Source organism: Myxocyprinus asiaticus, chromosome 36, assembly GCF_019703515.2.
Source record: "Myxocyprinus asiaticus isolate MX2 ecotype Aquarium Trade chromosome 36, UBuf_Myxa_2, whole genome shotgun sequence".
Lineage (NCBI taxonomy): Eukaryota > Metazoa > Chordata > Actinopteri > Cypriniformes > Catostomidae > Myxocyprinus > Myxocyprinus asiaticus.
Genome location: NC_059379.1, coordinates 8,854,065 through 8,868,829, shown reverse-complemented (window position 1 = coordinate 8,868,829; position 14,765 = coordinate 8,854,065). Strand labels below are relative to the sequence as shown.

Genomic DNA, 14,765 nt, shown 5'->3' with positions numbered 1-14,765 from the left:
TTATGAAATAGCCTCTGATGTCAGCAAAAACATGCGATGACAGTAAGTCCTCACTTTCTTTGAGATGCTTTTGTGCTTGCTACTCTAAATCAAAATTTTACAATGTGAATGCACTTCATTCATAAAATCTATTTAATTACTGTTCCGAATAGATGTTAACAGCATTTACTTGTGAGTCTGGTGCCTTCCTTATATGGCAATCCATGGGCATGGATTATGATCATTGTAAATGAACGTGCACACGCCCCCCATTTACGAATGATTATGAATTTTACACGCAAATTACGAATTCACTCATATATTTACAGTTTCATGAATGAGGCCCAATAACTTTAAGAATGTAAAATAACTGTAACACATGGCTTGTTGCTTTATTATAAATCACAGAGCATAAGGATTTGTTCTTCTTGTTCACTGACCCCACCACAGTGCCTTCTGGTCACTATTCACTTGCACTGTGAGGACCAACAGAGCTGAGATATTCTTCTAAAAAATGTTGTTTGTGTTCTGCAGAAGAAAGGAAGTCATACACATCTGGGATGGGATGAGGATGAGTAAATCATGAGAGAATTTTCATTTTTGGGTGAATTTTCCCTTTAATCTATATCAAAGTTGCTTGGCAACCATAAATAGCCTACTGTACAGTTAGGCTTGTGAACTACTTTACTTGGTGCAAGAACTGTTTATTCCAATTATAACATTTAATAAATGTAGCTATTTATTCAATATTGGTGTGAGTACACTGTAATGACATCAATTGCTAGTCAAGTCTCCTGTGCGCTTCACGTGAGGAGCGCCAATTGTATGACACATGGAGTTGTTGCCTACTGTTTTTAGAGGGTTCCAACAGAGGGTTCTGTTACATATGGTGCTTCATTTCAATTAGGATTGCATATGTAGCTCACTAGATTTAGGAGCAGAGCCTATGTGTGCTGCACAGTCTCAAAAAAGTTCCCCATCGCATGCTGCAGGACACACTTTCTGGAAGGAACATTCTAAGATGTATCAGAATGTTTTGGACATTAAAAAAAAGTCTAATTACCCACAGGACTTAACACAATTAAAACAGCCAAAACCTCAATTAGGGTAGATCAGACCTTTCCTGGAGGGCGGCATCCTACTTTTGAGAAGGTTTCAGCACAGCGAGTCTTGTCCTATTAAAAGTGTGTAAAACTCCCGCTTAGATATCAACACACATGACATGGACTAATAATTCCACATGGCAGGGTTTGTTACCTGTGAATCTGACATCTCAGATGGTTTCTCTGTGAGACTGCTGCTCTCTGCTGGGATCAGGTCATTGTATTTGGTGCTGACGTCCTCATCGGAGTAGTGAAGGCTGCCTGGACTGGGTCGAGGGGGAGTCCTGAGTGAGAGATGTAGGGTGGTCAGAATGTATTCTATTTTATCTTAATATTTTTAACACAAAATAGACTGAATTTAATGACTGTTATGTGTCACAGGATATGAACTAGGAAGCGTGGGAAGAATTTTAATTTCTACATTTCCAAATATAGTCTATTACATTAGAACAATGCTCAGTGTTCTGTGACAGCAGAGGGAAGATGTTTGGCATATTTTGCTGTAGTCTGTACCGAAGGCATATATATCTGACTGTAATGCTCAGTACAGTATAAACCTTCCTTGGACTGGTTTGGCAGTAACTCTGGCCGGAGACAGTTGTCTCTTTGTAAGTGAATGGGGTACAGTGTGAATGTGTGTGAATTTGTTTGTGTGTGTCAAGTGGGGATTCTTTATGAGCATCATGAGACCACCATGAGATGCTAGCTTGGAGGGTTTTCTGCATAATAAAGTCTCTATGACACACAGCAGTGGAGCACAGGAAAATGCCTTGTGAATTCTGGATTTAAAATATCAGCTATTTAAAATATCAAAACCTCCTTCACTGCCTTTATTGCCTGCAGGGTTTCAGCCTGAAATATATATGTTGCTCTCTCAGAAACCTTTAAAAATGAAGTATGAGTGTTTTAAACAAGTTTTAACAGTGCTCTTTAGGAAACACTGTAGACTTGTTAAGCAAATCTTTGGGTTGAACACCAAGATAACACCAAGATTGACTAAATTTGGTATTTTCTGATATTTCAACACAGAGAAAGAGAGATCATTTCATTTACATTTAGTCATTTATGAGGAATGAGGAACACAGCAAGCAATTTATCATACAAAAGTCAACAGTATATGCAGTATCGCACTGCCAAGTTCTCAAAGTGGCTGGAGCAGAGTTGTAGTCGAGTCCAGCTCATCCGAGTCCAATTCCAGTCTGAGACCAGAGTAGGTTGAGTTCAGGCAAGGCCGAGACCAGAAGAGGGTTGAGTACGAGTCGAGACCGAGTGTGAGACAAAACTGTTTATGAATGCATTAAATGTATAGTTTAAACAACTATTGACTCTAGGCTCATGTATCAAATATACAGTAGGCCTACCTCATTTATTTGATCTTAAGCTTATGTTGGCTAAGCAAAATTACCAGTCGAGCATAAAAATGAATCAAATGCCACATCCTAGGTTAAGTAAACACAATTAAATTACAACTAAGACCAGGGACATGCACAGACATTTTGAGGGGCAGTCACTTCAAATATTGCCTGTTATCACTAAATACTATAATTATGCATAAATAAAATAAAATAAAATAAAATAATAATAATTTGGGTGTGCAAGCTTTCATTTTGTGTGGCATTTGAGGGGCACCTCAGCAAAAGGACAGGGGCTCGAGCCCCTAGAGCCACCCCCTCTGCACATGGCTGATTACGACATGTCAGTGTAAAAAACTTTAATGTGCAAAGTGCCTATGAGCAGTGTCGTTTCTATCAATAAGCGGTATAAGTGGCTGCTTAGGGCTCCCGAGCCATCAGGAGGCCCCACAAAGCAAGATCTTTTTTTATTTTATTTATAAATATACTAAAAGCTGGATGTAAGACTCATCATGAAGCACACCTACAAATCAAGACTGAAAAAAAGGAAAAAGATAAAGGAAGAGAAGGAGAAATGCAGCCAGATCACTGGTAAGAATTGGATGTAAGGCAGCTACCTGGCTAGATGGTGATCGTTCGTTGTCATGCATTAAAATGTAACAATTAGTTAGATAAAGTTATGCACTGTGTCCCATTGTAGATAGTTATTGATTGTTATTTATAGTCATTATTTATAGTCATTTATTTTTAATTTGTATAGTTATTTATTTATTGTTATTTTTATTTTTTATTTTTTGTAAAAAAAAACAAAAGTGTTTTATATTCAAATATTTTGAAGACTGTATTGTGGTGTCATTATTGTAAAAACCTAACACAAATGTATTATATATGACAGTGTTTATAAAGAAAGTTAATCTAAACCTTTACATTAAATGTGTTTACAATTTCCCCAATTGCAGAACTATATTCCATAAATTGTAAGTCAAGTAAACATTTCTGCTTACCTCTGCCCGCATGATTTCATCTATGCATTGCAACCTCTTTTTTCTTTTCTTTTTCTTTTCTTTTTTGCAAAAACAACACCAAACCATTCAATTCTGATGACACTAAGATAAGTATTTTTACATTTTTGTCAATATGTGTAGCATTCATGCAACTAATAGTTCTAGCAAAAGACTTACATTTTATTCAGAGCAACGCAGTGCAACTAATAGAGTAGAACAAAACACAGGTGTCTCGAGACACGTTTTTAACAGTTGATGTTCTTTTTAACTTGACAAAAGAACTTTAAAAATTGTGGCACTCCTGCACGATACACCGAAAACACAGTGATACGTGGTGCAACGATCAATGTTTACGTAGAAAAGCAAATGAAAAACAGAATGGATAGACACAATAACGCATTTGGGGTGAAGGGCCTCTTACTATCATGACACAGCTTGGAAGTTTCTCAAAGTTACCTCTTAATGTAGTCTTTTGTTTCAAATGATTGTAGGTAAATGTCCACTTCATCTAATTATTGGTTTGTTCTCCATTTTCTAAAATATCCTGATGCTGTTTTAATGAGTGAGATACTGCTGCAAATGATTCAGTTAGACAGCAGTCTGAACGAATCAGACTGAATAGTGAACTGATTCATATCTTTTTATCCATTTGGCCAGTTCGTTACTCAGTAGAATGATTTAATCATGAATTTGGAATCACTAGTTCTGAATCTACGTGGCAGACTGAAATCAGCTGAAATCAGATTGAAATCAGTTGGCAAGCTGAAACTGTCAGTCAAAGAAATGTCTATTTTTTTTCTGTATATTTTTTAAACAGGGACTCGACTGGACTCGGGGATAAGTCAGAGTCCACACTTGTTCAAGTCAGAATCAAGACCGAGTCCGAACGCTCACATGTACAAGACCAAGACCATGAAAATATAGTCTTGGACTCGGACTCGAGACCGAGTCTGGTCTCTGAGTCTCAAGGCTGGAGTATTAAAGCAGATAGCGCAGAAAAAAAAAGAGACAGACAAGATGTGTTTTTTTATTATTATTATTTTTAAATAGCACAACTTGGAATTTTCATTACCATTGGCTTCTGATGCTGTATAACAATACAACAAACTTGTCATCCAATCGGTTTAAGTTGTGCTGATGTTTGCAGTATATTTGTGTACGAGCTGTTTGTGCTTTCCTCTCGCTGCACTGTTGAATTTGAACCTCCATTCACATCTTCAGCTTTATCATGATGTCGAGTGAAATACAGCATCATTTATCTAGAATGGATCTGTGAGACTTTTAATACACTGATACAGCAAAACGAATAATAAAATGTAACCCAGAAAATGTATTGGAGTACACAATGAAAAAAAAAACAAGCATTCTCTTGAGGGGACAGCATATACAGAAAGTCAACATTGTGCATTCTGTGGCTGTACAGGATTTATTGCAAAGAGTTTGTTATTTTATAGTTCAGGAGACTTAATGGACTTCCTGATGGATGTCACCTTAGGAAAAATATAAATGGACACAAATGAGACACTGAGACTCTGTTGAAATTAATGTGGATATCATTGCTCAGATAATTTGTTCTTGGAAGAATTTGATGAGAAATGTTTTACTTTTGTTGCCGACTTTGGTATCTTGTCATATCTGAGCACAGTATGAGACCTTTCTGAGTTCTCTTCTCATTTAATGTCATGTTCTTAATTTGATTTTATTGCTGTCGTAAAGGAACAATTGAGATATTAAAGAAATCTCATTTGTAATTTCTCTAGCCAAGACTCAGGACTGAGATAAAACAGTTAGAGTAGGGTGATGTAACCTTTAACCCCATGTTTACCTAACTCAGATTATGGACACTTTTTCAGACCAATCATTCTGTCTCTGTAAACATGCCTGGTCAGCTATTCGCTCTCCAGAACAAAACAAAAATCTTACACGCAAAGTTAAATCACACAGCATGCCTTTCTAGCCTTTGAAAACAACACTCTCTATATCACTGAGATTAAACCAAATGGTCTTTCATATACCACTTCATATCTTTCACTGTCCTACTGGTTGCTTTATGTTTTTTTTTTTTTTTTTTTTTTTTAATTGAATTAACCCAGAAGGAGAACTTAAGCAGAATGTCCTTGCTAGTCTTTTCCAATGGGTGCTATCAAGCTCCATTGTAAAGCATTGTGTGGAAAAGAGCAGTGTAAACATTCTGAAATCGACTCCTTTTGTGTTCCACAGAGGAAAGAAAGTGATGCAGGTTTGGAAGAACATGAGTAACTTAAGTAAATGATGGCATAATTATCATTTTTTGGGGGAACTATCACTTTAAGAATATTTTCAAGTCAATGGAAAACAAATGCTTTTCTCTGAACCCAAAGCTTTTATTCTGATGGTGGTTTTTGTTTGAGAAACCACAGACAGGCAGGCCATGACAGATGCTCAGAAGTATCTTAAAGACCATGCTTTTAGATTTCAAATAAACTTTTAGATCTTATGCGCTCAGGGGGGCATTCTTTGAATCCTGGCAGTATCTTGAACAGAGCTTTGTGTCTTGTGTAACTTGTGCTATGATAAATAATGAAAATGTTTTAGGTTATAACAGCAAGACAGCATGCTTGAATTAATGGGATAGTTCAGCGAAAAATGAAAATTCTCTCATGATTTACTCACCCTCCTGGTATTCCAGATGTGTATGACTTTCTTTCTTCTGCAGATCACAAATTAAGATTTTTTAAATAATATTTCAGCTCTGTACATCCTCACAATGGAAGTAAATTGGTGGCAAAATTTTTAAGCACATAAAGAGCGCATAAAAAGTAATCCATATGTCTCCAGTGGTTAAATCCATGTGTTCAGACAAAATATGATAGGTGTGGGTGAGAAATAGATCAATATTTAATTTATTTTTTATCAAATATTCTCCTCTCTGCCCAGTAGGGGGAGATATGCATTAAGACTGTGAATCACCAAAAACAGAAGAAGAAGAATGGGAAAGTGAAACTGAAGTGGAGACAGACTGAGCAGGTAGGAGAATTTATAGTAAAAAAAAAAAAAAAAAGACTTAAATATTGATCTGTTTCTCACCCTAACCTATCATATCGCTTCAGAAGACATTGATTTAACCACTGGAGTCGTCTGGATTACTTTTAGGCTGCTCTTATGTGGACTTTGGAGCTTCAAAGTTTTGGCACCTATTCACTTACATTGTATGGACCTACAGAGCTGAAATATTATTCTAAAAATCTTAATTTGAGTTCAGCAGATGAAAGAAAGTCATACATTCTGGGAAGGCATGATGGTGAGTAAATGAGAGAATTTTCTTTTGGGTAAACTGTTCCTTTAACTCCATACCCTTTTGGGGAAAGATTTTACCACGCACAAGAAACCCTGAATTCAATACAAATATGCAATACTTAAATATAGGAAAGACAGTGAGCCTGTTTTTCTTTTATATCTAATTTTCTTTTATAATACATATTTTCTATACTTGTTTATCCTTAATATACATTATTAGGATAATAAGTTCAGTTCGGGAGGCCATTTAAATGAGTTCAAATTAGTTATATAAATGCCTTAACAAAGCTAAAAATATTAATCTAATGCACTGACAGCTGAATAAGGTCCGAGCAGGAAAACAAAACATGTTTGTAGAACAGCAACTGTGCCTACTGTAAAGTAGGGTTGGACAATATGGCTTCAGAAATTATATCTCGATATTTTTTAGCAAATTGATGATATATGATATATATCTCGATAATTATGTTTTTTCTTCTGAAATAGTGTTTTTTTAATATTTTTTTTTATTTTTTATTAGAGGAACCATCATTTCATCTAAACAGCCATTGTAGCCAAGTAGAATTAATATTTCAAAGGTATTAAATAAAAATCTATTTAAAAGTTATGAAGGCATGTTTCACAGTTTTTCACTAAATTAACACAAAGGAGAGCAAAATGTAATAATTTTCATTGATTTGCATGTTTATACTTATATTTAACAAACAATCATTCATGGAAGCTTAATAAAAATCTTATTTAACTTCATATATTCTTACTAAAACATTTTTCTTTGTGAATGAACAAGGTGTGCAAAAACTACTTTTTTTTTTTTTTTTTTGGAAACCAGATGAATATTGCATCATACTATTTTCACAGTCTGTCTCTTTCATTCTTCTTCAAGGACTCTTATTTTGAAGCCCCTCTAGTTTTGTTAAGTCTTTGTCAGTCCTTGAAGTGTTTTGTTATGAGGTGTTATGGTGTGCTTAGTTTGAATGTTAAAGATTTAGAGTTTGTTCCACTCCAGCGAGTTGTCACTCCTGTTGAGCCTTTCTTCTGTCTCCACTCCAGTGATTGTCCTACTCCAACGTTTATAATTAAAAGATTAAAAGGAAATGCGTCTCCTCTCTTCCTCTCCAAGATACCCACGTTACAACTATATTATTACTGTGGAACCCAGTCAAGTTTATTATTATAATATAATACTGAATTATTATTTTCAGGATACGGTTTGTTAAATATATATTTCTGTCCTATTTACTTCACCCTGAACTTTTTTTTTTTTTTTCTTTTTTTACCGGGTTGCTGCAGAGTTTTAAAAATCTAATTTAAGACTTAAGACCTTTTTCAAGAACTGAACAAAGCAAATTAATACCATATCCCCATACCAAAACAAACCAACACAATCTCAAAATAAATCATGTATCACAGACTGTTACTTAAACAGGCAGGGGCACACATTCAACATGAATTTAACATTGCTTATCAGTAGAAAAGGATAGGCTATATATGTTTTCCACATATATCACATTCAAATTGGTTTATGTACCATTATATAAATAAATACAAAGTAGAGGTCGACCAATATTGGATTTTGCTGATATGATAATGTGTTGAAAGAAAGGCAATTAATATGCCAATAGTTTTTAAAATCGGTAGCCTATATTAAATATTCTTAGTCTTCCTGTGATGGGGAGGGTCAGACAGAGGCTACAAGAGCCCAAATTGAATTAAATTCCAGATGCACTTTTTAACCAAAAAAAAAAAAAGAAAAAGCGTGGAACTTTTAACTTTAAAGGCTGAAATACACTGGGGACTCAGCTGCTTATTCAAACAGATAATGGAAATAAAATGTGCACTCCTACAATAATCTACAATGTATAACAATATAAACAATTAAAAGTAAACTGTCATATTTCATCAACACTATATCATCATCTTCAAAAGTTGATCATTAGTAATCGCTTGTCATAAATTTCTGATGGCCTAATGATTGCTAACTGCTCTGCAACAGCTGGAAACACTGACAAGCCCCCACGTGTTTGGAGAAAATACAACAGTGCCACAATTTCACTCTGAAGGAATGTGCGTGCATTAATGAAATCATATTCTTTTGAGGTTTGATAATCATATTAGGTCATACCACGATGACGTCTTTCCACTCCCAAATTTAAGACCTCATTAAATGATAATTAAGACTTTTGTTAATTCATTTAAAATATTTAAGACTTTTTTTAGCTTACATTTTGGAAAACTGAATTTAAGACATTTTAAGACTTTTTAAGGATCCACGGGAACCCTGTTTTATTTTGACATTGCAAGTACAGTCGTGTTTATGTCACCTACACCAGGAGCTTTTATTATGAAACGGGAAGTGAAAGGTTTGTATGACAGTTATGAGTTTCTCATCTTGTGAACTGCTGTCAAACTCTCCTTTACTGTTCCTCATTTGTAGATTTTGTATATTAACTTTATAGCGGTTACTAATGTTTGGAATTGTATGAATGCTTGAATCTGCAATACATCACAATGCAGGTGAACTGCGCTACAAACACTAGAGCTGTGTCCCAAATGACACAATATACACTACGCTCTTACAAAATGTACTATGCACTCAGCCATGTAGTGTATGAATTTTCAAAGTGTAGTATCGTCCCAAATGGAACACTTAACGGTTTTTTACTACACGGAAGCATTCACCATTTAACAGCTGATGGAAGTGGCGTTTTAAACCCAAGCATTGTGTTGCTGCAAGCTTTAGTGTGCTATCCACCCTCAGCTCAACACTTACAGTATATCTCAATAATATACATATTCACACAGCATGGTATGATGGTAAAGCGTTTAACTCACTTTTGTAAGGTGCTGTCTTCACAGAAGTTTCGCTAGTTGTCATATTCTCCATTATTTACAATTGTTTTGCCAGATCACCATCGCTGCCGGTAACTGCCCCTTCTGCTATGTACGGCAAGCCATGCGCACTGAGTGCATTAAATGTCCAACATTCCACACTCCATTTTGACTGTTGAAAATGTGCATCATCTGGGTACTCATAGTACACTTCTTATTGTTGCATTTTCGTTGTAAACATACTACTCGCACTTCTTACACTTAAAAATGACGTAACATAGTGCAGAAGTGAGTGGTTTGGGACACACCTTAGGCCATAAGCCCTGCCGCCCACGCGCGTGCACACAGATCAGCGCGTAGCCGGTTGGTTCATTCTGAAGCGCACACAGACCATGTTTATCTGTCTTTAATCGCAGACTTTGGCAGATAAATAATCACATATGATCATATCTCCATTTTGATGTTATTTTGATTAATTTGTGAGATTAGTTTATTGATGCACTCTATGATACTTAATGACCAAATAAAAGGCTAATTAAAATCATCGTGATATTTAGATATTGTTGAATTTGATATCGTCAGCAAAATCATCGCGATTATATCGTGGGTGTTCGTTGTATTGCCCAGCCCTACTGTACAGGGGTAAAAAATAAATAAAATAAAAATAATTTTATCCATTTCGGTCTTGGTGTGAATAGAACTTTTGTCAGCAGTTCGTCTTGCAAATTTGTCCCAAATTTGATGTGAATAGGCCTTTACACCTGCAATTAAGGCTGTACTTGTGACCAGATCACCCAAAACGCATCTTAATACCAGGTGTAAAAATGTCCCATGATTCTCTGAGACTGTAAACTTCCAATCAATCCAACACAGGCACCGTAAGGTTCAAATTTCCACTGTAGAGAGAACAGAGTGTGTGAAACTTAATCTGTGCATTCCTCCTACACCTCTGTCTTCATCTCTGGCCAAATAAAAGATCCTGGCATCCCCTCAAAGACCACAGACCTTTGATCCCTCTCAAGGTGACCCAGGATGAAGGAAGGCAGAGGCTAAGAACTAAGGATTGGTAATGGGGTGGATTTCTCCAACATATTGTCAGATGGGATTGACTACACACCTGGGGCACCTGGATCCATCACTACAGGTGTGTGGAGCTATTCATGGCAATACTGTTACTGCAATCAAAGCCAAATATTAGAGGATTTTAGATGAAAATAGATTAAATGGGATTTTATTTTTTGGTTTATTATATTTTATGATATTCAATTAGTGGTGCTTGTTAAGGCATCACTATTTTCATTCAACACATTAACATTCAGCATAGATGCATTAAGTGAGTATTTTTTTTTTTTAAACACATTTCAGAGAGACAGTGGCAGTATAGGTGAGGTCATGAACTAGAATCTGTTATTGCACTTAGTCTGTGACACGTCAGAAAGAAACAGTCTCATAGTGGAAAAATACGCTTTTTATACTGAGTTTTATGATGGAAAGTAAGATCATATGAAGGTAGCCATTTGGTTATCCCATCACTATTTCCACAATGAGTAAAAAACTCCTCAGTTTGGGCTATTTTTGCTGCATTACTGCCACGTGGTTGAAGTCTTATGGGAGTTTAATAAACTATATGCAAAGCAAAAATAAGCACATATAATAATTGATTTACTACATCATCCGAAAATGGAGTTGCCTTTAAGCAAAGTGACGATACCATTAGGGCGTTAAATTACAACTATTTCTGAGCTTGGATTGAGTCGTTTTTGTTATTACCATTCCAGTCGTTATGTAAAACTCAGTAGCTGACATTGGCATTGAATGCACAGAGCCATTAATCTGTTGAAGGAAGCAAAACTCGCCCACCACATATTTAAACTTGAAACCTATGCATGCAATCAATGCTTTAAAGACAAAAACAGCTACTGATTGAGCAAAAAGATACACTGCGAATAAATAATTTTCATAATCAGTATTTTGTCTTGAGGCATAGAAAGACAAAGACAGACAGAGAGACAAACAGTATCACCCTACAGGAGAGGACAGTAAAAATCCACTCACCTGGTATAGACGCCATTTTTGCGGCAAAATGAATTTTTTACGGAAAGTCTTCGGTTGTTTAGCTCCAGGGCGGGAAAGCTGCTCTCGTCCAGGCTGACCATCTCTCCATGTGTCAGTGCATTACAGTTTGAGTTGTTGCCTGAATGCAGATATGGAGACACTAAGTGATGACAGGCCACAGTTTGGATCCACAAGCTGTGATAACACTGAGCTGTGACATAACTTGAACTGTTGAAGATGCTTTGGGTGTAACTAAATTAATGGAACAGAATTAATTTGGTTTTAGACTTGATCAAAACAACAGGACCAAATGTCACCTAAACCAATTTTCTATTACTATTTATTCTTTAAAGAAAGTCATATGGGTTTGGAGCAACACAAGGGTGAGTAACGACGACAGAATTTTAACTATTCATTTAAGAATACATTACACTACCATCTCACCATAACTTCACAGAGTCTAAAATGTATTTTGAATAATTAAGTCTGACTTTCCTAAAATGTGGTCTTATTTTCCAGTTCTTCACAAACATTGGCTCATGGTCAAAGTATTTATGGAATTACAGTGGATAGTTCGAGAACATGTGGCTATCAGGGTGACTTAACTGTTTGGGAAAACATAGCTGAGACAAAACACCCTGTTCTGAGCTAGCAAGTGGTGTTTGCATGTATACGTGTGTATGTGTAGATATGTGTTTGTGTGAGAAAGTGTGTCTTTGTGTGGAAGGGAAAACTGGGCCTCTCGTGCTTACTCAGTGTATTTAACATGTGTAGTAACCCACACAACTGCCCTGCCCCTCAACACTGTTGTGGTCTGCCTGCTCTCATAGCAGAAAAGCTGACCAAACAGTTACACATGCATACCACACTGATGATGTCACAAGCGCAACAATACTGTTTAATTCCTAATGCCTCTCTAACTGAATGACACTTTGAGATAAACAAATACACTCACAGACAGAAAGACAATCAGACTGATGGATGGATGGATGGATGGATGGACGGATGGATAGCTGGATGGATTGATAGAATGACAGACAGACAGAATGATAGAATGATAGACAGACAGACAGACAGACATATAGATAGATAGATAGAATGACAGACATACAGACAGATAGATAGATAGATAGGACGATGGACGGATGGATGGATCATACCTGAGTCAGATTTCTTTGCATATTTCTTGCTCTGGCCTCTGATAATGAGAATGAAAACTAGCAACAGGATGAAAATGAGGCCGACCAGAGCCACAACCACCAGAAACCACCATTCCTCATAAAATGGAGCCACTTTTTGCGCTGGATGTGGACAAAAAAATGCATCTATCATTAGAAGAATTGGCTTCAGAACTATTTCAGTTAGAACTTAAATGTAACTGCCTCAATATAATAAACATGGAGAAAACTTTGAGGGTTTGAACTAACCTGATATGGATGGGGACGGCTGACTTGGAGACCCATATCCATAGTCATTCACCCCTATCACCCGGAAATCATAGCTGACTCCCTGTTTCAAGATGTCCATGTTGAAGGTGTATGATGTCACTTCCTTGGGAATGTCTTTGATTAAAATGTCCCACAACCCTTCATCTGGAATATTATTTTTAGAAAGGAAAACACCTAGTCATACACAGTAGAATGGTCTATAAAATTAATATCCTTCATAAGTCCTATGGGTCTGATAACCTTAAAGTAATAGTTCACCCAAAAATGATTCATTATTATTTCTTCCTTCATACCAGTTTTCTGTAATTGTTGCCCATGGAAGACAAAGTTTGAATATTGTAGATGAAGATAAGATTGAAGAGCTGGAATATAGTGCACAGGTAATATGGACTACTTTTATTTTTTTATGGTCCTTTTTGGAGTTATTCTATGGACATATTCTATGGAGCTGCATGAAATTATTTTTTGCATTGTGAGGGTGAGTAAATAATGACAGACTTTCTGTGTAAACTATTCCTTTAAAAACACTGACTCTTAAATGGGAGTTTATTATTTTATGCTGAACACTGCAGCAGCTGTCAGAACTAATAATCCAGATGCGAGACCTCATCAAACACACTTTCATCTTTACTGGAGGATCTTGAAAATAGATCACATTTCATTGTAACTACATCCGACATTTTTAATTTACCACTGAGACCCCTCTAGTGTGCTATCAGGAGTTTTTTGGAGAACTGGTTTCATAAGCCAAGCCTGGCAGAGAAATTACATAAAAGGATCTTCAGGGATAAGGGTGAAAATAACTTTCCACCTCAACTAAAGATGAACAGCATGCAAATATGGTCTAGCATACATCACAAAGTATGGGTCTTCAATACACACCATTTCACAAATCAATGCCGTGCACTCTTTTCTCATTTGGGCATGACTTCTCAGTCATCGCGGTAATCTGATCTGCTCTGTTTCAATCAAAGTGCTTACATCAATATATCTCCTTCATCTGACACAAGCTGCCATAAGCACCTTTTTACCAGACTGAGACATATGAAATCACTCTTTTTTTTCTTCTTCTTCTTCTTTGGAATCAAATAGACCTCATGCTAAGCCTGGGCGTGATTGCTTTTAAAGTCAGAGACACTGAATATCTGACTTGGATTTACTCATATACAGTACTTTATACATACTCCTCTAAATCAAAGCAGATTGATATTGATTTAGTTTTATTGTAAACTGCATCACAACCAGCATCTCCCACATGAGCATCACGACTCAACATTTGTGGAGAATCTGCAGTAGCTGCTAGGCTATTTATAATGATCTCACCTGAGGGTCTTGCCTCAATTACATAGCGTGTGATGGGTGCCCGTCCGGGATCCCCATTGGCCCAGTGGATGGTGAGGGCGGAGCCATATCGAGAGATGAAGGGTTCACCAGGAGGGCCCGGGGCTCCTGAATACAAAGAAGAAAAGGTGTTACTCATGAGCTTCTGGTTAAAGAGGACAAAAGAAGGAGAGGCAGACCTAGACCTGTTTTAGAGATTCATGGAGCATTTACACTGATAGCGATTTGCAACGCCAAAATGACCTAAGTCATTCATTTTCGATGAAAGTTGAGAGTGACTGTCGACAATGCAACAAAGTATTTGAATTAAATAATTTTAATTGTAGGGGAACGCAAGTATATTTTTCTGACCCCATTAGCCAATAGTTTTTTACTTGT

General features: G+C 36.5%; 1 protein-coding gene across 2 annotated transcripts in view; it reads right to left on the bottom strand.

Annotated features, from left to right (window-relative positions):
• The window catches only part of sdk2b (sidekick cell adhesion molecule 2b), a 490,694-nt gene that overhangs the window by 15,275 nt on the left and 460,654 nt on the right, over positions 1–14,765 (bottom strand). The window contains exons 40-45 of one of the 2 annotated variants that reach the window (XM_051673659.1): positions 14,370–14,495; positions 13,026–13,190; positions 12,759–12,899; positions 11,599–11,737; positions 1,237–1,366; positions 1,098–1,154 (exon numbers count right to left, since the gene is read on the bottom strand). In XM_051673659.1, coding sequence (XP_051529619.1) covers positions 1,098–1,154; positions 1,237–1,366; positions 11,599–11,737; positions 12,759–12,899; positions 13,026–13,190; positions 14,370–14,495 — 758 coding nt within the window. The remainder of the gene's footprint in view (positions 1–1,097; positions 1,155–1,236; positions 1,367–11,598; positions 11,738–12,758; positions 12,900–13,025; positions 13,191–14,369; positions 14,496–14,765) is intronic. The other variant, XM_051673660.1, reaches the window with a different exon arrangement.